At 41.9% G+C, this 23,976-nt stretch overlaps 2 protein-coding genes, 1 long non-coding RNA gene and 1 pseudogene across 5 annotated transcripts; 1 reads left to right on the top strand and 3 right to left on the bottom strand.

Annotated features, from left to right (window-relative positions):
- Positions 1-1,400: 1,400 nt before the first annotated feature.
- On the bottom strand, positions 1,401-5,057 carry LOC125979539 (uncharacterized). Its single transcript, XR_007485348.2, has 3 exons — positions 4,924-5,057; positions 2,013-2,108; positions 1,401-1,722 (listed from the first exon to the last, which is right to left on the bottom strand). It is a non-coding gene; the product is annotated as an uncharacterized lncRNA (long non-coding RNA).
- On the top strand, positions 3,907-8,290 carry stbd1 (starch binding domain 1). The gene is made up of 3 exons (XM_049737835.1): positions 3,907-4,366; positions 4,877-5,226; positions 5,423-8,290. Exons 1-3 carry the CDS (start codon positions 3,922-3,924, stop codon positions 7,628-7,630), a joined length of 3,003 nt encoding a protein of 1,000 aa, XP_049593792.1. The 5' UTR covers positions 3,907-3,921; the 3' UTR covers positions 7,631-8,290.
- Positions 8,291-10,170: 1,880 nt separating this feature from the next.
- Positions 10,171-17,313, bottom strand: LOC125979517 (phospholipid-transporting ATPase ID). Of its 3 annotated transcripts, none has more exons than XM_049737831.2 (28): positions 17,047-17,313; positions 16,372-16,454; positions 16,189-16,247; positions 16,011-16,124; positions 15,844-15,942; positions 15,700-15,761; positions 15,507-15,579; positions 15,359-15,429; positions 15,196-15,278; positions 14,974-15,132; positions 14,825-14,913; positions 14,544-14,737; positions 14,273-14,481; positions 14,161-14,204; positions 13,933-14,095; positions 13,681-13,869; positions 13,475-13,590; positions 13,240-13,404; positions 13,034-13,145; positions 12,806-12,911; positions 12,567-12,717; positions 12,315-12,498; positions 12,028-12,251; positions 11,870-11,953; positions 11,550-11,795; positions 11,346-11,484; positions 11,135-11,265; positions 10,171-10,921 (listed from the first exon to the last, which is right to left on the bottom strand). In XM_049737831.2, the coding sequence occupies exons 2-28, from the start codon at positions 16,424-16,426 to the stop codon at positions 10,670-10,672; spliced, it is 3,573 nt and encodes a 1,190-aa protein (XP_049593788.1). In that variant the 5' UTR covers positions 16,427-16,454; positions 17,047-17,313; the 3' UTR covers positions 10,171-10,669. The 3 variants fall into 3 exon arrangements, with proteins under 3 accessions (XP_049593788.1, XP_049593781.1, XP_068508985.1); XM_049737824.2 differs by having other exon boundaries at positions 13,933-14,098; XM_068652884.1 differs by having other exon boundaries at positions 13,933-14,098; positions 14,974-15,278.
- A 130-nt stretch (positions 17,314-17,443) lies between these two features.
- Positions 17,444-23,483, bottom strand: LOC137839533 (probable phospholipid-transporting ATPase IM; annotated as a pseudogene).
- Positions 23,484-23,976: the final 493 nt, after the last annotated feature.

A 23,976-nucleotide genomic window follows, 5' to 3' on the forward strand; every position in this document is an offset into this window, starting at 1 on the left:
AATGTCTGTCCGTCCAAATGCATTCATTCATACATGCATTCATTCATACATACATTCATAGATACATTCATACATTCATACATTCATACATACATTCATACATGCATTCATTCATGCATACATGCATTCATTCATTCATTAATACATGCATTCAGTCATACATACATACATAAATACATACATGCATGCATGCATTCATTAATACATACATGCATACATGCATGCATACATACATACATACATACATACATACATACATACATACATTCATTCATTCATTCATTAATACATACATTCATTAATACATACATACATATACATTCATTAATACATACATGCATTCATTAATACATACATACATACATACATACAAACATACATACAAACAAACATACATACATACAAACAAACATACATACATACATAATCCATACATACATCCATCTTCTTCCGCTTATCCGGGGTCGGGTCTTGGGGGCAGCAGCTTTAGGAGGGACTCCCAGACTTCCCTCTCCCCAGCCACTTCATCCAGCTCATCCCGGGGGATCCCAAGGCGTTCCCAGGCCAGCTGAGAGACACTTACATCATATAATTAATATTATATACACAATATTATATATTATTGTGTAAATATGAATAGCATATAATTAGACATGTATGCTATTTCTAACCGTTTGCATGTAGTTGTTTAATTACCACCCGAGAATGCTGGAGCATTTTTTTACAATAAAAACCTTCCCTGACGTGAAGAGAATCCCATCACAGCACGAGTCGTCACAATAATGAGATTTTACGTTCAAAGCGGGCTACATAACAGTGAAATATTGGCGGTTTGCGCGGTCTAAAACATGCCTTGTGAAAGTACGCTGCAGGGTTATTGGCAACCATTAACAATGTGTTCTTTACCACCGCGATGTGTTAGTGGAAAAGGGAGCAGGGGTTGTAAAAACGGAAAGACGGCGAGGGAAAACAACAAAATACATCAACGTTCCAAAGGTATGCTCGACAAAATCAGGAAACAAGGCTATTGTGGTTATGGAAAAGTCATATTTTTATTCGGTGACTTTACAGTTGTGAGGCAAAACTCAAGTCCGACATTAGTGCAATGTTCTGGCACTCTGACCTGGATTCTTTCTATCAGTGGTTCAATCTGAGGTCAGCAAGAAAGCACACGTTGTTCTCTTCTGTCAAAGTCATTTGCTGCTCTTTTTTTTCCCCATGTCTCCGAGATGGCTAATCAACCCAAAAGAATTTTCTATTTCATACCGAAACATCTAACAACTGAAACCTGGACCAGAACCTGAAGCTCATTGAAGTTTCTCAGCTTCTCCACGGCATCTTTTATTGTCTCATTCTTCACACACTGCTCCTTTAAATGCTAATCAACTGTAGAAATATAAACAAAAATATGAAGTCAACCTCCAATATGTAGCATAAAGAGACTTAGAAAATGAGAAGATCTTAAATTTGTGATTCTGCCATCAATTTTCATTTTATTGTCAAGCATGCTGACCTTAAAGTACTCAACTTTCACTGTATGGATGCATATGCATGTTTTGAGGGCACAGACTGTGATTGTTCTCTCCGGGTGTTACCTTTCGGAGCAGGAAGTGCATGCTCGGGTCGGGGTGGGGGGGTGGGGGCACACTCAGTCTGCAAGCACAACGCCGACAAGCAACAAGAAGCTTTCAATCGGAGCTCACGTTGAACATCTGCTGCATTCTGAAACGACACAGACAATAAAAAAGTGAAGTGGTTTGAATTTTTTTTTCTATGCTAGTCACTCAGAAATGAGCATCCGCCATTGCAGCCCAAAAAAAAAAAAATTTTAAAAAAAAGATAAAATAACTCTCCACTGCATGGAAACACAACACAGAAGACAAATAGTCAACGTCAAAAGAGCATCTGGATATAAAATGACTACAAAGTCAAAGTCTGCACAGAGAAGAAAACAGCTGGTTGCCATTCCGTTTTAGTGTTTAGTGAGTCCCATATGGTTTGTCAAGTTTTACCTTTTTTTCTCACCAAAGCTCCAACATGCACGTTGGTTTTATAGTGTTGGAGTAAGTCGTGTGCTTGGCTCTGACCGTAAAGAAAAATCACAGGAACTGTATTTAAAATGGAGAAGAAAAAAAAAAATGGTTAGGCTACTGAATTTGTAATGGTTCACTCACTGGACTTACAGTAAACTCAGTCAGTACTGGCTCAGTTCAGATGGGTACAAATAAAAGGAACAAGCTGAATGTAGCTTAAGGTAACCAGAGGTGGAGCTAGAGGGGGGGGATGCGGGGGCATCCCCTCCACACACACACCTAAAATATGGCTAATTTGGGGAATTATTTTCAACTTTTCCATCTGTCTCCTGTAAGCAACATGTAGTGAATCCTCATCAGGATTTTCTGAAGATTTTTTTGGGTTTGTAGATAATTTTTTTGAAGACTCCCTGAGACATCCTGGACCCTATCCCCATGCCCCCTCCTCAGGAAAACGCCCCAGTGAATGTGACAGTAAAATTAACTTGTCTCACAAGGAAACTACATTTTATTCTAAAAATTACTTAAAATGTTAAAAATCTGATCATAGTCCGCTTCAAGTGACAAAGACACCGTGTCGAGTATTCCAGCACACTTCCAAAATCTTGGCCCAACTTTCAAAATGAATCATGAAAACAAGATGGCGAGAAATTGACTCATGAAATTGTCTGCATTTGAGTCTTCAAAGAAGAGCGTTGTGGTTTCATGCGGTGAATCAGTACCCAACAGGGTTTAACGACGAGGACCGGTTTACATCTACGTGGCACCGTGTCGACATGGTAGCTGTTAACATAACAGGGCCAGACATCACACGTATGTAAATGCACCAAGACTACATGATGAGGGTTTGTGATGGCAATAAAAGACGTCTGACTGCAACCCACCCCATTGAGTAATGCTCACTTGGTGTGGTGGGATGCTTCCAAGGGTGGAGGAAGGCAAGAGAAGCTTTCAGGAAAATCGGGACAGACATAAAGGGAGCCGGTAAACGCTACAAGATGTCATCAGATAGAGATTTTATAGATAGAAGTGCCTAATTTTTTGGTTTGACTGGATGGAAACGAGGAGTGCACCAGACTGATAACTGTTAATTGCACTTTAGGTCCCTCTAGCGGACGCAGGTGCTTACTACACTTAAGCAAAAATGACCCATATTAGAATCAATGTGTTTTTAATGCCATTTTGGGAGAGTAATTCACTTCTATGATATTAGGTATTATATTTAGTATCGCTGAGTGGTGCCAAAAGCTGGTTAGCACATCTGCTCAGTTCAGAGGTTCACGAGAGGTTCTGGGTTTGAATCTTGTCTGCAACATTCCTAAAATAGTGTGTCAATTTATCTAACAAACTACAATAATTAAAATTATTGTTGATAAGGAGTGACTGAAGTTATAAAGATGAACTGACTCTTGTATTGAGAATCTCAGCAGCGGAGATGCCAAGGTTGATACTACCGTTATTGTCCGCTAGAGAGCAGCATTGCTCCATAGATTGACTGAAAACATTTTTGGGGCTATGATTAAATGATTTTGGTCTTTTTTCAGTCGACAATTTGAGGGGGTTTATTCTCTTGCATCATCCATTTTGATATTTTAAATAATATTTAAGAATCACTTTTTTCCATTCTACTTTACACTAATGCGTCTTTCTGTGTTTCTGCATTGATTATTTGAAATGTATGGAAAGAAAGAAGGGGAGGAATTATGTAATGAGCCATTTACTTACAATGCATGTATAAAAATCCAATCCTAGAGTCCGAAACGAAGACGCAAACTCAAAATAATGCATGCACTATGCGTAAAATAATCGATCCTCTGCATGTGAGCTGAATGCATACGTGAACTATTTTTATGAATGAGTGTCGCGGTCCTCGTGACGCGATCAGCCAATGAGCCGCACCTGCAGCCGCCTGCATCAACAAGAGGTGCATGCCCACGCCACGCGCTTCATCGTGCACGCTGCACAAATCCCGCAGCAATCGCAATCTGGCAGACTCGCTCGCTCGCCCACGCGAGCACGCACGCACGGACCGATCACGTCACGCCCCAACCACCGCTCGAGCACGATGTCTTTTAAAGGCACGAACGGCGTGGCCGTGGAGAGACGCGTCGATCTGGCGTCCCTCTTCTGCATGATCGGGCGACACGGGCCAGCCGTGGCTCTGGCCGTGTTCGCCATGGTGTCCGTGCTGGCGGGTTTCGTCATCTACCGAACCGTCAGGGGGAGGCGAAGGGGGAGGAAGAAGGCCACCCCAGGCGAGAGCACCCCCGTGGAGACCGACGAGGCGGTGACGCAAGCCGGACAAGAACCGCAAGCGTGTGCGACTTCAACAGGTACGCATGTCATGAGTGTTGTATAAGCTTGGCTTTTTAGTTTTTGCACATAAACCTAATTATCTATTCTCTCATAATTAACAGCAAATGACATGATTTTAAAACAACCTTGACCTTTAATCCTTCCCACCAGTCCCATTATAGCCTACCTGCCCTACAATTTTTTTTTCCCAGCGCGTTTTTACGCATTAGCTTGCGTCCATTCCCACAGGAATAAATATTATTCTTTGCCTATCGTTTATAAAAAAAAAAAAAACTGACATCTTGTGTTAAAGAAACTGTTAAAAGTAACTGAAATTAATCAATAAAATTAAAATGAACTGTAATGATTTTTTTAAATTAAAAAATGAGACATCTTGTGTTGAAGAAACTAACTGTTAAAAGTAACTGAAATTAATCAATAAAATAAAAAATGACTAATGACAAATCCAGAAGTGTGATTGCAATTACAGCAAATTAAAAGTAGCATACAAATTTAGAAATGACCATTTTATATGTTTGGTCCCATAGATGATGGTGATGTGGCAAAAGAGGAAGATGATCCCACTGGCACTCACCTCCAAGTCAGACGCCGTGCTGCTGCCGTTGAGAAGAGCCTGTCACCATCTGACGTCCAAGCACCGCTCAAGCAACAAGCCCCATCATCACATACGCAGCCAGTGGAATCTGTGCCGACATCTTTCACGGAAGCCTGGCTGCATTTGGAGGAGCCCAGTCAAAGTTCTGTGGCAGAAATACAGGCGGAACCTGCCACTATTTTCCACCCATGTGCAACAGAAGACTCATTTAAGGACGAAGAGATTTCAGAAGTTAGCTTGAAGGAGCCTGAGGCTGTTCAGGCTTACATCGACCATGAAGAAGTAAGATTTTGTCATTTTTTATTGTTCAAATTATAATTTCACCTTAAATAGAGGACAGTAAAATTTTAGGATTTTTTTAGCATTTTCAAAATGATAATACTATTAATTTTTGCATTGTATCAGATATTTGAAATTAATTTAAATATCAATAATTTCAAATAAAAATAATAATTTAAAATGTCATTTTCCCATTCAGGTATATGCTGAATGTCAAGGCGAAGATGTGAGCACAAATGATACCACACAAGCGGAGGAAAACGATGAGCCTTCCGCCGAGCAAGACAACGAAACCGTGGCGGAGACTGGGACAGTGGAACTCGGCGAAGACGAGGTGATTCACCACCAAGACGGTGCAGATCCCAATGAAAATCATCACCTCGCTGAGGAAGAAGAAAAACACGATGAGGAGCTGGAGAAAGAATTTGACGGCAACATTACTTCAACCGACGAAGCAACTGTTGCTTTTGATGCTCAGTCACTGCAAGTGGAACATCCAGAAATCCAAGATGAGCCTAAAGAGGAACATAACCTGACAAGCAACCAAGAGATGGACCTCATAACCGATGGCGGGCTTGGAGAAAGTTCCGATATTGTTAGCAGCAGTTCTAGTGTGCCACCTATGCTTGACGACGACACCTCTGATCCAACAACCCAAATTGACTCCGACATGTCAACTAATGATCAAGAAGCAGAGAAAGTAGATGTTCCAACTCTTGAAGATGAAACGGAAAATCTTTCTGGCACGACTGCAGAGGCTGAGGAACCTGTAGAGCCGTTACTCGAACCCTGGTCATCTCCCGAAGCTCAAAAAAGTTTTCCAGAACTTGACGACATTGAGGCAATCCCAGCTGGAAACAATGAAGACCAGAATGGTGATGACACAGAGAAATCCACAAAGCCAAAGTTTGAATCGGTGCGTGACATAAGTGGCAGAGACGAGCTCTCCCATGAGGACATTGAGTCTTCCCCTCAAGGCCAACAAAATGATCAAAACCTTGATGAAGATTCTTTTGTCTTCACTGCTCCTCCTCCTATCATGACCAAAGATCCAACAAGTCCACCTGAGCTTCGAGTTTGCCTGCCACTCTTTGAGCCGAGTGAGCTGAGGGATGACAACGTAAGTGGCGGGGGTGAAGAAAGTGGGATCTCCAGCATGGCCGTCAGTCCCGAGCTGCCCGATCCCTCGAGTAACTTTGACATCATCGAGATGCCGGTAACAGATCACGAATCACCAACTGAGGCGAGTCTGGAGCCTCAAGCTTGCCTTTTGCTTGACAACACAACTCCATCAGTCTTGGAGGAAGAGGCAGAAGTTTATGAGCCTCACCCGCCTCCACTGCTTGAGCAGCTAGATCCCTCAAGTAATTTTGACACCATCAAGATGCCGGTGACAGATCACGAATCTCCAACTGAGGCGAGTCTGGACCCTCAAGCTTGCCTATTGATTGACGACACAACCCCATCAGTCTCAGAGGAAGAGGCAGAAGTTTACGAGCCTCACCCGCCTCCACTGCTTGAGCAGCTAGATCCCTCGAGTAACTTTGACACCGTCGAGATGCCGGCAACAGATCACGAATCTCCAACTGAGGCGAGTCTGGAGCCTCAAGCTTGCCTTTTGATTGATGACACAACTCCATCAGTCTTGGAGGAAGAGGCAGAAGTTTACGAGCCTCACCCGCCATCACTTCCTGAGCAGATATGTAGTTGGAACGTTGAGTCACTAGCAAAAAACAAAGACACGTTTGGCAATGACAACCAGAGAGAAACGGTGCCGGTCCAAAATGATGAATGGGAAAGACAGGTAGATGTGAAAGTTGTTGAAGTTCCACGTGCGAATGAGAAATTGGAAAGTGCAGAAAACAAAGAGCCACAGATGGAAAACGATGTGAAGACTGAAATAAATATCATGGAGGCAACTATGGACCATAATGAGTGGATCACAGATGGCAACCCAACGTTCCCCTGGATGAATCTCTCCACGCCAACTTTTGGAGATGAGAACCACAAAGCAAGCCAGCATCTTCCCACTCAAGAAACCAACGACCCAGATCCCGAGCCTCAATCTGTTCCTCCAGTCGAACAAACCGATAATTCCGAAGAAAACAGCCGAAAAGCAAACATCACCTTCCGCGTCCACTACATCACCCGTTCACCGTTCCAGATGTTGGCCGTAACCGGGAACCGGCGGGAGCTCGGCAACTGGAAGAGCTTCATCCCTCTGGAGGACACCAAGGATGGATACTGGTCGGCCGTGGTGAGCCTTCCTGCTCAGAATCACGTGCAGTGGAAGTTTGTGGTTGTGGAAAAGGGGGAGGTGCGTCGCTGGGAGGAATGTGGCAACCGGCTGCTTGATACGGGATGTGGAGAAGACCTGCTCGTACACAAATTGTGGGGATACCTGTGAGAATTTAAATCACCGGGCCTACTATGTTATATTGAAACGGTAACTATGTGACTGTCTACAATAAAATGGATTTAGAAATATTAATACGGGCTATTTCAAAACCGGGACAGGCAATTTTGGAAGCATATCGGATAATCAACCAATTATCTGTCAGGTTAACTAACGATTGGATTATCGAAGAGTCTTCCTTTACTGTACGTCATAATAATAATTGTGTTCACAGAATAGCTTTGCTAAACGTTTCCAGTTGTACTCTTGCTCAAATACAATATTTATGCAATTTTTTTTTCTTAAATTCGGTGAGTTGCAGTGCAAGTGTGATGAAATAATTTGGAGACTGCAAAAGTGTTTCTGCTGCCGGATTACGCCCCGATGTGAAAACAAGACTTTTATACTACCGCAATAATCAAAGCAATAATTAGTGTGCATCAAAGGAGAGATATTGTAAACGAGTAAAGTTTGATGCTGCTTTTTTGACCAAACGCATGCCTCGTCGTTGCTCGGATCTATACTAGTGCCTTGATTAACATTGAGAAAGTTTGATATGTGATTTTTAAATCTGTCTTGTCTGTTGTAATATTATGCAATCTTGTGATGTTGTACCTTATGTAATTTCATAGATGTGATGCGTTTATTAAAGGCCAGTTATTTGAAAGGTTATTTGTCACTTGGGATTTTTGACATGAGCATGTTTGCATGTGAAGTTTTTTTTTTTGCAAACAAAAAGGAGCCATATAAGGATCTAAGTTCAAACTGCAAACATTCCTGACAAGACTTAGCTTGCATATTGAATCGAACGTGCACCAACTGGAACTGACCGCTGTTACTAGTTCTAATGAGTAAACACATTTCTTTTTTTTTTCCTTGAGGCGATAACAAAAAAAATAGCTAATTTGCAATGAGTCAGAAGAAGAAGAAAAAACAAAAAGTTGTATTATGCTGGAGGTTTGTTTACAATGACCCGCTCTGCAAATCATTAATCTGCACTGTTTGTTTACAGAGAATAAAAAATAATTGCAATTCAACAAAGCAATCAAATACCGTCAGCCCAATAAATAAGTTTGCATAATGTTTTTCCATTGTTTTTTTTTTTTTCAACATTGCTAGTTTGAACTTTTAACTCTAAATGGAAGCGTATTGAAATAGGATCCCTGAGGTGCCTCTTCATTTAGAAGCCCTTTTTTCTTCAGTGTGAGTCATACGCGCATGAGCTGCCGCTTCGATTTTGGACGTTGAACCTTTCTGGGATCAACAACCTGCCCCTCTTAGCCAAGAAAGGGCCCTTGGACTGTTGAAAGGAGGTCATCAGGACTTTGCCCTGATTTTTTTTATCAGTCCAAAACACGAGTTCAGGACATTTTTATGCATTGTGCCAACATGACGAAGCAATCTACCAGGTAGAATCCCAAAAACAATTATATTCCGGAATAACTGATAAAAATTTATGACAAATGGATCACTTCCAAGTGGAGATTAGCCACGGGTGTAATTCCTACCGATAACGGTGTGGTTTAGAAATCTTCACATGATATCCTGGGTCTTCTGACATGTATTGCACTCCCTTGCCTGCTAATGTGTCAGTACAGACTGTGCACACTTTATAAGGTCGGGGGGGTAATCCTTTATTTAGACCCGAGGTTTACAACTGACACCGCTTAGTCCCGAGTCATTCGTCTCTCTGTGTCACACTGGTCTGTCAAGTATACTGAGAATGAAACCGCTGCCGTGGTTTGATCTTAACCCAAATGGCGTACGCAGAGGCTGAGTTTATGCTAGCGATGTGCAAAGGCAGTTTAGAGAATCCCTAGGGCAGTGGTCCCAATCTGCCATGATGCAGACTAGTCCTAGGTGGGATTGAACAAAACTTTTGATTCATTATAGCGACCAAAAAGGGTTTTTTTTTGAAAATCAGGTGCATCTAGAGGAAAGTTTGCCGTCTAAATGGATCGATGGGCTGCTCAATTTAAATTGTGGGCAATAATGGAGCAATATAATTAAATAGGACCGCAGATGGCCACTCCAGTCCTGCTTCCAATCTGACTGCATGTTTAACTTGAACTTTAACTCTTTGAAAAGTTTATATTAAAGGTGTAGATTTATTTCATTCACGTAATTAATCGGTCATGTCTTGGTGATTCAGTGCTCACTGCTACCTATAGCCTCACGTGTAGGTAAACATCATTTCAGGAGACCACATGAGATGGGTTGGGTTGGGGGGGGTGAATATGTTAGTGTCATGTTTGTGGTTAGGATGAGGCTATTAATAACCCATGCCGGCGCCCATTTCCCCCACCATGCAGCAGGATCATGCGGTGACCTTCACTGAAGGATGGTGAGCCATCTGACAAACACCGCGTGGCCTTTTGGGAATATGCATGGAATTTAAATGTCACTGTAATTCAAATAAGAATCAAAAGTTATATATTTTTTTAATGTCTCAGTGGAGGCTTTTGAACAAATAAGACCTGCATGTCTTTTTTTATAGCTTAGATATAAATTAGTCTGGTTAGGTGAAGTGACGACCACAGATGCAATGCTCCTTGAAATGATGCCCAATTTAATGGCTGTGAGGAGGTAAATATTAGTTTAAAATACAACACTGCCCCTTGGTGGTATTTTAGTAGAACTGCAAATAGTAAACAAGTTGACTGTAAAAGTCTCTTGTGGACAAAGTGAAAATGAATAAATGAATCATTACTGCAGAATATGTAAAAGAATTTTGTAAATACTAATCATGTAAACAACAAAGCTGACAAAATAAAAAATAGATAACACAAAATGCAATTAAAATTACAACTGGGACAATGACAGTTCAATATAAATATAAAAAAATAACCATTCATATGCTGTAAAATTCATCCCAAATTAGTGAATGTGCCAATTTTGAACCACAGAGTGCATCATTGAGGAGGCACTGCACTCATTTTTTTATAGTATTGATTTGTGAGATAATTTTTTAAAATTTAGACCAGTGCTGCAGCAATTTTCCTCATGTTCATGATCCCCACAATAAAACCTAATTTTGTTTGTACCTTTTAACTAATGCTGCTCTGACTCCTCTGTGGTGGTCCGGTAGTATTGCGGCTGGTTCTGTGCCAGGGGAGAGTCCGTTTGTCTGAACAGGGCGGGCCGATTCTTTCGAGGACGCAGGAATCTTCCAGATGTCACCAGATCGCCGTAGCCTTTAGCATGAGAGAACGCGTAGCCCGAGCGCCTCGTGCTGATTCGCCGGACTGGTGGACGACGAGGAGCAGGGGCTGGCAATGCCTCCTTATGCAACTTATGTCTCACCTAAAGAAAGAAAAGAATTCAATTAAATTTTGGAAAAATTACAACATAATGGGGAAATGAAGCTTCAAATTCGCTTCATGAAGCAGTTGTATTTTTGACTCCTCTAGATGGCACCATTGATTTCATTAAAGACACAAATCAGCATGAAGGAGACAAGCAAAACTATTTCTGCGAGCCAGGTGCTAAATGAAACTCTGACTAAGATTTTCATACCTTATCATTGACGGTGGGACGAAGCTGAATGACAATGAAACGGAAAGCAACCACTGGCAGACTACACAGGAGTGTTGTCAAGAGTATAAGCAGCCACACATTCGGCTGGTTCAGAGAATTCCTCGCTGTACCTGCAACCCCAAAAACACGTGAAAATATCACTTTAGTAGTAAACTGTCTTATTTTTGTGTTGCAAGTTGCAGTGACTTACCAATGAAGGGGAACGTGGAGGTAAAAATTAGAAACATTCCGTTGCTGTACATGGTGAACGTGGTCGCAAAGTAGGCTGCAAGGCTGCCCCACACGAAAAACTGGTTCACGGCGGTCCAGTAATGCGTGTCGAGACACAGCTGGAAGTACATCAAAGTGAAGAAGTATTTATGGTTGAAAGAAAAAAAACGATGGATTTTCTTACCTGGATGCTGACCACAACAAGCAAACACGTCTGCGCCAGTAAAGCGAAGGACTGATAATCCGCAATGTCTTTGCCGTCGTCTCGGACCGTGTCGTGCATAGCCGCCCACGGGATGAAGAAGAGGATGAGGGAGCTGTAGCAACTGTGGATCATGCAGCGGACAAAAACTTTCTTATTGAAATAAATGTTCAGAGGTCCTGGGGAGTAGAGCTGTGGATATTGGAAACTCCAGCGATCATTCACATCCTGTGGCAAAAAGAAAGGAAAAAAAAATTAGAATGCAGGTGTACCTAATGAAGTGTCCTGTCAATGTTACATACCTGGTCAAAAAGACTCATGCCCAGGACCGGGAGAGCCGTGTACACGAGGTTGTACAAAGTGATGAACCACTCATCATACACAGTCTATAAATCATAATAACAAAAGGTAAACAACTTTATGCTCGGTCATCAACTTTGACCTCTCGAATATCTCTCACCTGTGCCGAGAAACCGCAGAAGAAGGCGTACCAGAAATGCACAAAGGTGAAGGTGAAGTTTTTATAAAAGAAATACTGCAGGAACTTGCACATGCGTAGGTATGACCAGCGCCCGTGCACCAGTAGGAGGCGCTGTAGATAACGGAACTGAGCAAAGGAGAAGTCGCTGGAGAGAACCGCCTGCATGCCTTCCTGACCACTGATACCGACGCCGATATGTGCAGCTGCAAGACCAGAAGGAATTTGAACGTGGAACTTTTCCTTGCATTATTGGTGCACGAGTTTACCCTTGATCATGCTGACATCATTGGCTCCGTCCCCGATGGCCAGAGTGACCGCCTGTTTGTATTTCTTCACCAGTTGGACGACTTGGGCTTTTTGTAGTGGAGTGACCCGACAGCAGATCACCGTTTGGCACATGCATGCGGTCCTCAATAGTTCCAACTCCAAATCTTTCTCCAAGGCAAAGGCCTGAGGAATGCAAACCGAGGACAAGTTAGAAGACCAAGAAATATGAGGGGCGATGAAAACCCTCTTACCAGACTGTGTCCATTTATAACAAGGGCATATTCTCCATCCACTTTATCATCATGCACAGTTTCTGTCTTCTCAAGCCAGAAGAGGCCCGCACGAGCTTTGGTGACAGTGGGTGCATCGGCTCCTTCTGGACACATTTTCCTCCTTGCGCACCTAAAAACAGTACAGCATGGAGTATATGAATCATCTAAAGTCATGATAATAAAACTTTATAAATATATACATATTTGAACTCACGTACACAAGCTCCTTTTTTACTTCTTCTGCTGTATTTGCTGACACAGCAAAAATGTCCTTCATCTCCTCTCGCAGCATGTTGCAGGAATAGCCGATATTCTCTGCCGTCTCTGATGGCATTCGAGATTGGTGAACATTCATTTGAGCAAAACGTGCAACATAAATTTTGGCAAAACACTGAGATTGCTCATAAAGTAGGCCGAAAACCAAATAATAATAAAAAGACACCAACCTTGTTTATCTCCAGTCAACACCCAGATTTTGATACCAGCTTTGGCCAGCTGCTCGATTGTCTGAGGGACACCATCCTGCAACTTGTCTTCTACAGCCGTTGCTCCCAGAAGCTAAATCAAACATTTATAAAATTGTAAGACTGTTAAATGGAACATTCATGCAACCAAAACAGTCTAAACCAACAAAATGAGTCAGCGTATTCACCAACAAGTCTTTCTCAATCTCTTCATACAGCTCATCGAGTTTCTCATCCCTTTCGTCCATGGCGGTGCTGGCTACATGGTGACGCTGCATCCACTCCTTCAAATAGCTCTCATCCAAATCCTTGTAAGCCAAAACCAAAGTGCGGAGCCCATCGCCTGCATACTCCTAAATTGAGGATTAAAAACATCAATGAAGATCCATGTGTGACTTTTCCGAGGAGAAAATAGAAACTCACGTTGAGATGTCCGGTGGTGATGCCCATGAGTTTGTTGCAGGAGGTGTGGAGCCTCTCGTAGATGATGGTGTCTGCTCCTTTGCAGTATAGAGTCAGCTTCCCTTCAGGATTCCGCACTAGAAATCAGAAGGAGGATATCAAGACAAGTTAGTCTTTAATTAACAGAACATTGACTTGAGCCGAGAACATTCCAACAATGGTCTCACCTATGACCGACATCCTCTTGCGTACATTATTGAAGTCCAAAACAGCCAAAAGATCATAGACGACCTGTTCTCCCATCTCCACGACAGTGATGGTCTCCGGTGTACGTGAACGGAACACAAAGCCGAAATTTCTCGCGGCAGTGACCAGAGCGCCTTCATCAGGGGACTGAGCCTGGTAGTAAAGCTCTCCTGGAAGTAAAAGAGATATTTTAAAATGTGTTTACCATTTTGACTTTGGTTACAGAAGCTCACCTTCTTTCTTTTCTTCAGGCATGACGGTGTGGCACAGAGCTAACAAACGGAAAAAAGCCTGAGCTTCTAAATTGCCTTCCCTGATGGTATCTGCCAAACTGCGGTCATGAAAAATGAATTTTGGATCGGCCAGCTGGTTCCACGAGAAGTCGACCCTTGGTGTCTTCTAGAGAGGGAAGGATGTCAGAAATGATTGCCACGTACGAACCAATCACAATAATAACTCACCTCTGTAATTTCCATCCTTTGTCCTGCAAAATCTAAAAGCTCACCTGCAAATAAAAACAGACAAATATTGTTTTCTCATATTTTTGCACAGTTTCCATCATTTGCTCCTCACCATAGTTTTTGCCATTGATGGAACACTTATTAAAAGCCATGATGTTCTGCGTCAAGGTGCCAGTCTTGTCGCTGAAGATATATTTGATCTGACCCAACTCCTCGTTCAGAGTGGTGGTCCTGGCCTGAGCAGGAGTGTCGCTTTTGGGGTAATACATCTTCCTGTCCCAGTCGATGTAAAAACTATTCCCAAGACGGATGATCTCCACACTGTGGTATCAAAAATAATTGTCAGGAAGTGTTGTTGTATTTTCAGGCGCCCGAATTCATACCTGACATAGAGTGATATCGGCACCACCGTGTTGAGAACGATGACGTAAGACCAGAAGGTGAGGAACGATGAGAGAGGAGCGTCAACGCCAGGTTCCCGAGGGAGGAACACAGTGAACACCGAGCCTTCCTTTATCTCCCAGATTGCGTTGCCGATGGTTAGAACGGAGCACATGGTAGCCAGGAAGCCAAAGATCTAAAAGAATTTCAAGGAGTTCAAGAATGAAGTTCCTGAATTATATCTCAGAGTTTTGAAAACGTTATAATTCAATTTATAACTCACACAAAGCACCAAAACATTCATAAGGTGATCAACGCTCGTGCGTTTGAACGTCGTCTTTCCGCTGTTCTGCATCAGCTTTGTGTCCGGGCCTTGAAAAATAAAATCGGGTTGAATCGGATGGCACCCGAAATGAGTCGTCGATGGTTTACCTCCAAAAATAACCAGTCCGAAGCACCACTCTGTGTTTCTCAAAGTGCATCCACGTAGAAGCACTTTGTCGTTGTCCAAAGAGTACGTTTGTCCATCTACTGTTAGCGTCCCTTTAAATTTGTCCAGGCGATTGTTTGGCGGTTCGCATCTGACTTCACCTGAGATTGAGAAACATTTTTCAGATTTGTCGCTTTCATAAAACACCTCATTAAAATTGTCACCTTTGAAGCTGGCCAGTGCTGGAATGGTATCTCCCATCTCTCCAGTAAGAGTCAACGCCTGTTTCACCTTCAGATTGGTTTCACTGGGGAAGACCACGAAAAGAAGAATTTGGAAAGAACCAGACGGCGATACTTATAAATCAAATATATATTATGGACTCACCCGTCAAGTTCTGCAGTTTCTACATAGACTAGGTTTAGAGGCTCACTGCTGGAAAGCAGGAGGAGGTCTGCCTGGGGAGAAAAATAATTTTAAAAAAATCCAGAAAAAGAGATGTATGAAAAGTTACAAATGTTATTGTGGCACTTACTGTAACAAACTGGTTATTTTCCAGTTTAATGACATCTCCAACCTGAACATTCATCCATTTTTCACTTTGAAGTCTGCCAGAATGAAAGTATAAATTTAATTTTTGTGTGATTTTAGTTTAAAAATATAGTTTGGAATTAGAGCACAATAAAAAAAAAAACTATAAATATATCCTAAGAAAAAAAGTGACTCACTCTCCATCGATGAGGACGTTCACTTTGCGGTTGTTCACTTGATTATCACTCTTGTGCCTGTTCTGTTTCCGAAATATGTAATTTGTACAATTAGACCTGGTTGGGGCTTATAAAAACGACTTTACACCAAAAATGTCATCTCACAATATCATCTGTGGCATCTTTGACTGCTGTTATGGAAAGCACCAAAATGAGCGGGACGGCTGTGGTGAACCACGAGAGCGAGGCGATTTGTGGGATGAGCTGGAAGCACACGTACACACAAACTTGTGTATCTTAAAATGTGGCTGCTATCACATTATTTGGCTTACCTGAAGTACAAAGAGGAAGAGGAAATAGCTGTTGGCGAGCCTTCTGAACTGCTCAAAAAGGTTAAGCGGAAGGAAGGTAAAGATGTTGTATTTGGACGTCTTGATGGCGTTATTCTGAAGATGGAAGACGTGACAGTTAAATTGCTGTTGTGTTATTTCTTCAATTTTGTGTACTTACGGCATAGTTGTAGGACAAGTTGAAAGGTCTGTCATTGGCTCGCAAAAGTCTCTCCTCCTCTGTTGGTAAAGAAAAAAAAAATTAAAAAAATTAAAAAATAAATATATTAAATAAAAAAATAAATATAAAATAATAAATAAAGAATAAATACATAAATAAATAAGAAAAAAAAATCTGACGTACCTTTGTTTTGCTGTTGCCCACACAGCCGTCCAAAGTAGGATTCCACTGATCCCATTTTATTTCTGTTTCTTCATAGTGTACAGCTAGAAAAAAAAATTTATTACACCTGTACAAAATCAAGGAGGAAGCCGAGAGCTGTTTGCAACTTTCCACTCTTTGTTAAATACAAGAATCCTATCAGCAATCTTGAGATAACGATAGTCGTGAATGATAACTGTGGACTTTCTTGTCTTCCAATAGAAGAGCAAATCTGTGCCAGGGTTAAAAGCTGTGCCGTTTTAATTTATGGGGGGAAAACTGGAGTTTTTCAGAACCAAATAAATGCAGCCACTCCCCACTCAACACTTTGCACCTAAGTAAAATCTATATGGTCGGATAGTTTATAACCACAAAGATTATAAATGGTGATATGACCCAACCATGGTCGTTTAATTCACTTATATTTAAAAGCAGCTAAAAGGGGGAGAATGGAAGTGGTTTCAAGAAAAATAATATTTTTAGTGCATGAATCAAATTCAGTTTTAACTCTAATATGCAGTTTACTCAAGACGGAATCTTGATTTGATTCAGGTAGGAGAAATAATGTGGCTCAAATAAAACATTGAGACATTTTTTGGATGTACTGTAATTTTTTACAAGTATGCTTTAACAAAGAGATTAAACGAGCAGACATACCTCCAACAATAATCCTTTAAGGTCTTCCACATTCATGGAAACATGGCTGAAAGAAAGAAAAATGTTCCTAACAAAGAGCGTGTCCACTTTGGACTTTCAGACTTCAGCCTGGTACAAAGTACTGAACAATTATCGCAGGATGGAGCAGGTGCCTCGCGAGGAGCCACCAGTCGTTGTTTTGGATTCAAAAAGGAAGAAGAGAGATTCCCGGGCGAGCTTCACTGCTAACCGCTTGGGTAAACAATAAAGTGATCTTTGGACCTGGATGGGCAGTAAAACAACAGTCGTGATGAACGGCCAATCAGAGCAAACAATGTGGCTTTGACTTGACTAAGCAGGTATGAAACACACCCCGGGGTGAGTGCGCATGCCTGAAAGTGACACTTGGAAAAACTACTTTTTCATCCCAAAGAATTTATTTGGAAAACAAAAATATACAATATTGACTACAATTTTACAAGAGAAAAAAAATAATACTGTACAAACATCAACTTGAGCTACTGTGGTTGATGTTCCGACTCCCTCGTGATGGGCCGGTAGAATTGTGGCTGCTCTGTTTGTTTGCCCGAACCATTCTTGAACCTTTGCGAAGTCACCAGATCGCCATAACCCTTAGTATGAGAGAAGGCGTAGCTCGAACGCCGAGCTCCAACTCGCCTGACTGATGAACGGCAAGGAACAGGACCTGGAAGCCCCTCCTTCCGTGCCTTATATCTCACCTGTACAAAAAAAGTCACACCTCAAAATTTGTTTAAATTTTTCATCAAGAGGTAAATTATACGACCTTGTCATTGATGGTGGGCCGAAGCTGAATGATAATAAATCGAAAAGCCAGCACCGGAAGACCACATAAGAGGCATGTCAAGAATATTGTCAGCCACACATTAGGTTGCCTCAAAGAGTTCCTTGCTGTTCCTGCAGTCCAAAAAAACTGAAACGTCAACCATAAAAGCACAACAGCCAAATAAAACAAAATGGCGCCATGGTCAACTCACCGATGAAGGGGAAGACAGAGGTGAATATGGAGAACATGTCGTTGCTGTGCATAGCGAACGTGGTGGCCATGTAGACAATCAAGCTGCCCCACATGAACGACTGATTCACACCAGTCCAGTAATGTGTGTCGAGACACAGCTAAAATGTTGACAAAGTATCAGAAGCAAAAGATCTTCCGAGTATATGTCTACTTCATCCTCACCTGGATGTTAACAACAACGAGAAGACACGTCTGCGCCACAAAAGCAAAGGACTGATAATCCGCAATATCTTTTCCGTCGTCCGCCACAGTGTCGTGCAAGGCCGCCCACGGGATGAAGAAGACAACAAGTGAGCTGTAGCAACTGTGAATCAAACACCACGCCATGGATTTCTTATTGAAGTAACTATTCAGAGGTCCCGGTAAGTAGAGCTGAGGATACTGCAAACTCCAGCGATCATTCACATCCTGCAGAAACCAGGAAAGCCAATAAAGTATTGTTGTCGGGAATAATATGATGCTAAAGTTAGCTACCTGGTCAAACAGACTCATTCCGACAACAGGGAGGACTGTGTAGAATACGTTGTACATGCTGACAAACCACTGGTCATAGACAGTCTATGGATTAAAAGAGACAATGAGAGTTAGGTGTCAAAGGTTTTTCTTAAGATTTCATTCTTGGTCCTCACCTGTGCCGAGAAACCGCAGAAGAAGGCGTACCAGACATGCACAAAGGTGAAGGTGAAGTTTTTATAAAAGAAATACTGCAGGAACTTGCACATGCGTAGGTATGACCAGCGCCCGTGCACCAGTAGGAGGCGCTGTAGGTAACGGAACTGAGCAAAGGAGAAGTCGCTGGATAGAACCGCTTGCATGCCTTCCTGACCACTGATACCGATGCCGATATGTGCAGCTGCAAGACCAGAATCAGTTTGGACACAGAGCTTTTCTCGTATTTTTGGTGTGTGAGTTTACCCTTGATCATGCTGACATCATTGGCTCCGTCCCCGATGGCCAGAGTGACCGCCTGTTTGTATTTCTTCACCAGTTGGACGACTTGGGCTTTTTGTAGTGGAGTGACCCGACAGCAGATCACCGTTTGGCACATGCATGCGGTCCTCAACAGTTCCAACGCCAAATCTTTCTCCAAGGCAAAGGCCTGAGGAAAGCAAACGGTAGAAGACGAACAAATATGAGGGGCGACGAAAGCCCTCTTACCAGACTGTGTCCATTTATAACAAGAGCGTATTCTCCGTTCACTCGATCATCATGCAGAGTTTCTGTCTTCTCAAGCCAGAAGAGGCCTGCACGAGCTTTGGTCACATTTGGTTCCTCTGCTGCTGTTGGGCACATTTTCCTTCTCGCATTCCTAAACGTAGAGATGGAGATGATTCTTACTCGTTTGATTCATGATGATCGGACTTGATTAAATATATCAATGTGAGATTGTGAACATACCGAAGCTCCTCTTTGACTCCGTCTGCTGTTTTTGCGGATACGATGAACACGTCCTTCATGTCCTCTCGCAGCATGTTGCAAGAATAGCCGATATTCTCTGCCGTCTCTGGTGGGAATAAGATTTTCAGAACTTCTTAAACTGCACAAAATAAAGAAATAATAATCATATAGAAGGGATTAACCTTGTTTATCTCCGGTCAACACCCAGATTTTGATATCAGCTTTGGCCAGCTGCTCGATTGTCTGAGGGACACCATCTTGCAACTTGTCCTCTACAGCCGTTGCACCCAGAAGCTTAATCAAAAGAAAAGTAGATTGTCTTGTAAATTTAATGAACCGATTTGACCTCAGCTACCTCCGCCATCTTGTGTCAGATAAAAGTCAAGGTTTCTAGTTAACGGTCGAACCAACCAACAAGTCTTTCTCAATCTCTTCATACAACTCATGAAGCTTCTCATCTCTTTCTTCAATGGTGGTGCTGGCCTCATGGTGGCGCTGCAGCCAATCATTCACGTAGCGCTCATCCAAATCCTTGTAAGCCAGAACCAAAGTGCGGAGACCATCGCCTGCATATTCCTAAAATTAAGAACAGGGATTACAACTGACTCTTCATTTTGGAGGAAATGAAAACTTACATTGAGGTGTCTGGTGGTGACGCCCATGAGTTCATTGCAGGAGGTGTGGAGCCTCTCGTAGATGATGGTGTCTGCTCCTTTGCAGTACAGAGTCAGCTTCCCTTCAGGATTCCGCACTGGAAATCAGAAGGAGGATATCAAGACAAGTTAGTCTTCAATTAACAGAACATTGACTTGAGTAGAGAACATTCCAACAATGGCCAATGGTCTCACCTATGACTGACATCCTCTTGCGTATATTATTGAAGTCCAAAACAGCCAAAAGTTCATAGACGACTCGTTCACCCATCTCCACGACCGTGATGGTCTCCGGTGTACGTGAACGGAACACAAAGCCGAAATTTCTCGCGGCGGTGACCAGAGCACCTTCATCAGGGGACTGAGCCTGGTAGTAAAGCTCTCCTTGGAGGAAACGGGACAGATCATCAAACATGTTTTATATCCCAAAAGCAGTTCTGAAATTTTTGCTGACCGTCTTTTTTTCCCTCGGGCATCACAGTGTGGCACAGAGCCAATAAACGGAAAAACGCTTGAACCTCCCAGTTGCCCTCCCTGACGTTATCTGCCAAACTGTGGTCGTGAAAAATGAACTTTGGATCGGCTTGCTGGTTCCACGAAAAATCGACCCTTGGTGTCTTCTAGAGGAAGAAAGACGTGTCTTTCAAACTGAGATGTTTGTTGTAACTCTTATCACATCTCACCTCTGTTATTTCAATCCTCTGTCCTGTTAGGTCCAAGAGCTCCCCTAGAGAAGAAGAAGAAGAACACCAAACTAAAATGTGATTCATTTCCTGATTGTGTTGTGTGCCGTTGAATCATCAACTCACCATAACGTTTGCCGTTGATGGAACACTTATTAAATGTCATGATGTTCTGCGTCAAGGTGCCAGTCTTGTCGCTGAAGATATATTTGATCTGACCCAACTCCTCGTTCAGAGTGGTGGTCCTCACCTGAGCAGGAGTGTCACTCTTGGGGTAATACATCTTCCTGTCCCAGTCAATATAGAAACTATTCACTAGACGGATGATCTCCACGCTGGTGGGAAATAAAAAAATGGAAGTGTGACAAAAATGGAAAATGTGTTAATAGTGCTGTCAGTGCGTACCTGACAAAGAGAGACATGGGCACCACCGTGTTCAGAAGGATCACGTAGGACCAGAAGCAGAGGAATGATGAGAGCGGAGAATAAACGCCGGGTTCTGAAGGGAGGAACGCGGTGAAAACTGATCCATCCGTCGTCTCCCAGACTGAATGACCGACGGCCAGGACGGAGCACATGGTTAGCAGGAAAACAAAAATCTGATTGGTGAAGGAAAAAAGATCTTATGAAGCAAAACCTGCCTGCTAGTTATCCTTTTGGCGTGATTTAAAAAAACTCACACAAAGCACCAAAACGTTCATGAGGTGATCAATGCTGGTCCTTTTGAACGTCGTCTTTCCGCTGTTCTGCATCAACTTGGTGTCTGGACCTGCAAAATGATTTAAAGTTGAATGCGATACAATTTGGAATCGAACCAAAACGATTGGTTCAAAATGACATCATAATTTAGTTGACCTCCAAAGATGACCAGTCCAAAGCACCACTCTGTGTTTTTTAACATGCATCCACGAAGAAGCACTCTGTCATTATCCAAAGAATACATTTGTCCATCGACTGTCAGTGTCCCTTTAAAAATCTCTAGACGATTATTTGGAGGCTCACATTTGATTTCCCCTGTAAAAAAAAATACGGGCTTCGTTAATTTTGTGTTAAAATACCTGGAAAAACTGAATTAAATTGCTCATTGAAGTTGTCACCATTGAAGCTGGTCAGTCTTTGAGTGTCCTCGCCCATTTCACCAGTGACAGTCAACGCCTGTTTTACTTTCAAATTTGTTTCACTGGCAAAGACCGTAATTATTAATTATCAAATTAATAAGTATTCATAATCCAACCATGACTTACCCGTCCAATTCAGCTGTTTTAACATAAACCACATTGAGAGGCTCGCTGCTGGAGAGCAAAAGAAGGTCTGCCTAGAAAGCAAATATATGAAGAAAGTAGCAGAACAATATTAAAAAACTTTTTTAGTGGCACTTACTGTGACAAACTGGTTATTTTCTAGTTTGACAATATCTCCAACTTGGACATTCATCCATTTTTGGGTTCTAAGTCTGTGAAAATGAAAGCAGACACTTTAATAACTCAGATTGACGGATGATTTTGAAAAGAGCCAACAGACTCACGCTCCATCAAGAAGGACGCTCACTTCACGGTTATTTACTTGGTTGTCACTTTTGTGTCGATTCTGTTCATAAAACAGGAGCGAAGATGTTAGATTGCTAAAAATGTCACGGTGTTTCGTAATCTGCTCACAATGTCATCTGAGGCATCTTTCACCGCCGTTATCGAGAGCACCAAAATGAGAAGAGCAGCCGTGGTAAACCAGGCCAGGGAGGAGATTTGAGGAATCAGCTGTCAAAACAGATATCAAGCCCTTATCAAGAACTGTATTGCAGCATTAGAGGGGCAACTGAAATTTAAAAAAGCCCACTTGAAGTGTAAAAAGGAAGAGGAAGAAGCAGTTGGCGAGCCTCCTGAACTGCTCAAAAAGGTTCAGCGGCAGAAAGGTGAAGATGTTGTATTTCGATGTCTTGATGGCATTATTCTGGAAAAAATTAAGTAGTGAGAATTGCAAAAAAATTCCATTTGTCACTTTGTGACTTCTTTCCATGTTGTGGACTCACGGCATAGCGGTAAGAAAAGTTGAAGGCTCTGTCGTTGGCTCGCAAATGTCTCTCCACCTCTGTTGACAAAACACAATATATTACACATAAAAAAAAGTCAAAATAAAAAAATGAAAAATAAATAGTAAATAAAAAATATATATGTATAAATAAATAAATAAACTCAAATGAAATAATAAATAAATAAATAAATAAATAAATAAATAAATAAATAAATAAATAAATAAATAAATGAACTCACCTCGTGATTTCTGCTGCCCACACACCTCACCAAAGTAGGACACCAGTGATCCCATCTTATCTCTGTTTTTCTATACCAAAATGTGGAGGAACAATTGTGATTGTTAATATTTTCAAATATAGACTTAGTTGGATGCCTTACTAATGTCGGGCCACTCCCTGCTCAAGCCTTTGTACCAAAGTTAAAGATTTATAACAAGAAAGATAAAGGTGGTGGGTGATATGGGATGATTTTCTTGTGATGTATCACGTGACTGTTCCTCGGCAAACTCTCTACAAAGCACGTTGTCTCGCATGTGGGACGCTGGAAAGTTGCGCCTGGAGATTTGAGTAATAAAAATGTTAAGATACAATATCTGCAAGTTCAGCGAGCACTTAAATCAGATAGGTGCATGCACAAAAAAAAATTGAATGTTTATTTTATTTTCATTACTAATTGCAACTATCAATGAGTTTGTATTTTTTTCTAAATATTAAAAAAATGATTTATAAATTAAATCACAAGTATAAAAATTGGTCAAGCCTACTTTTTGAGTCTTTTTTTGATTTTCAAAAAGAAAAATCACATTAAAAATAAATCCCATTTCAGTACTTGCATAGTGACACATGGAGAAAAAAAAAGAATGAATTATTTGACGACAACAAAATGAAACCAACAAAAACAAGTCATTGCATGCACTCACTTTGGACTTTCAGACCCCAGCCTGATCCAGAGTTGAGAACCAGGAGGTTCTCCCAGCTGGATGAAAGACCCACAAGATGGAGGAGGTGATGAGAGTGGAGCCACCGGTCAAGCGATTTTGCTTCAAAAGTGAAGAGCTGTGATTCCAGAGAGACTCCCCGCTAAGAGTGTAAGTAAATAATCAAGCAATCTTTGGACCTTGATGTTGACGC

The sequence above is a fragment of the Syngnathus scovelli genome, chromosome 13 (genome assembly GCF_024217435.2).
Source record: "Syngnathus scovelli strain Florida chromosome 13, RoL_Ssco_1.2, whole genome shotgun sequence".
Classification (NCBI taxonomy): Eukaryota; Metazoa; Chordata; class Actinopteri; order Syngnathiformes; family Syngnathidae; genus Syngnathus; species Syngnathus scovelli.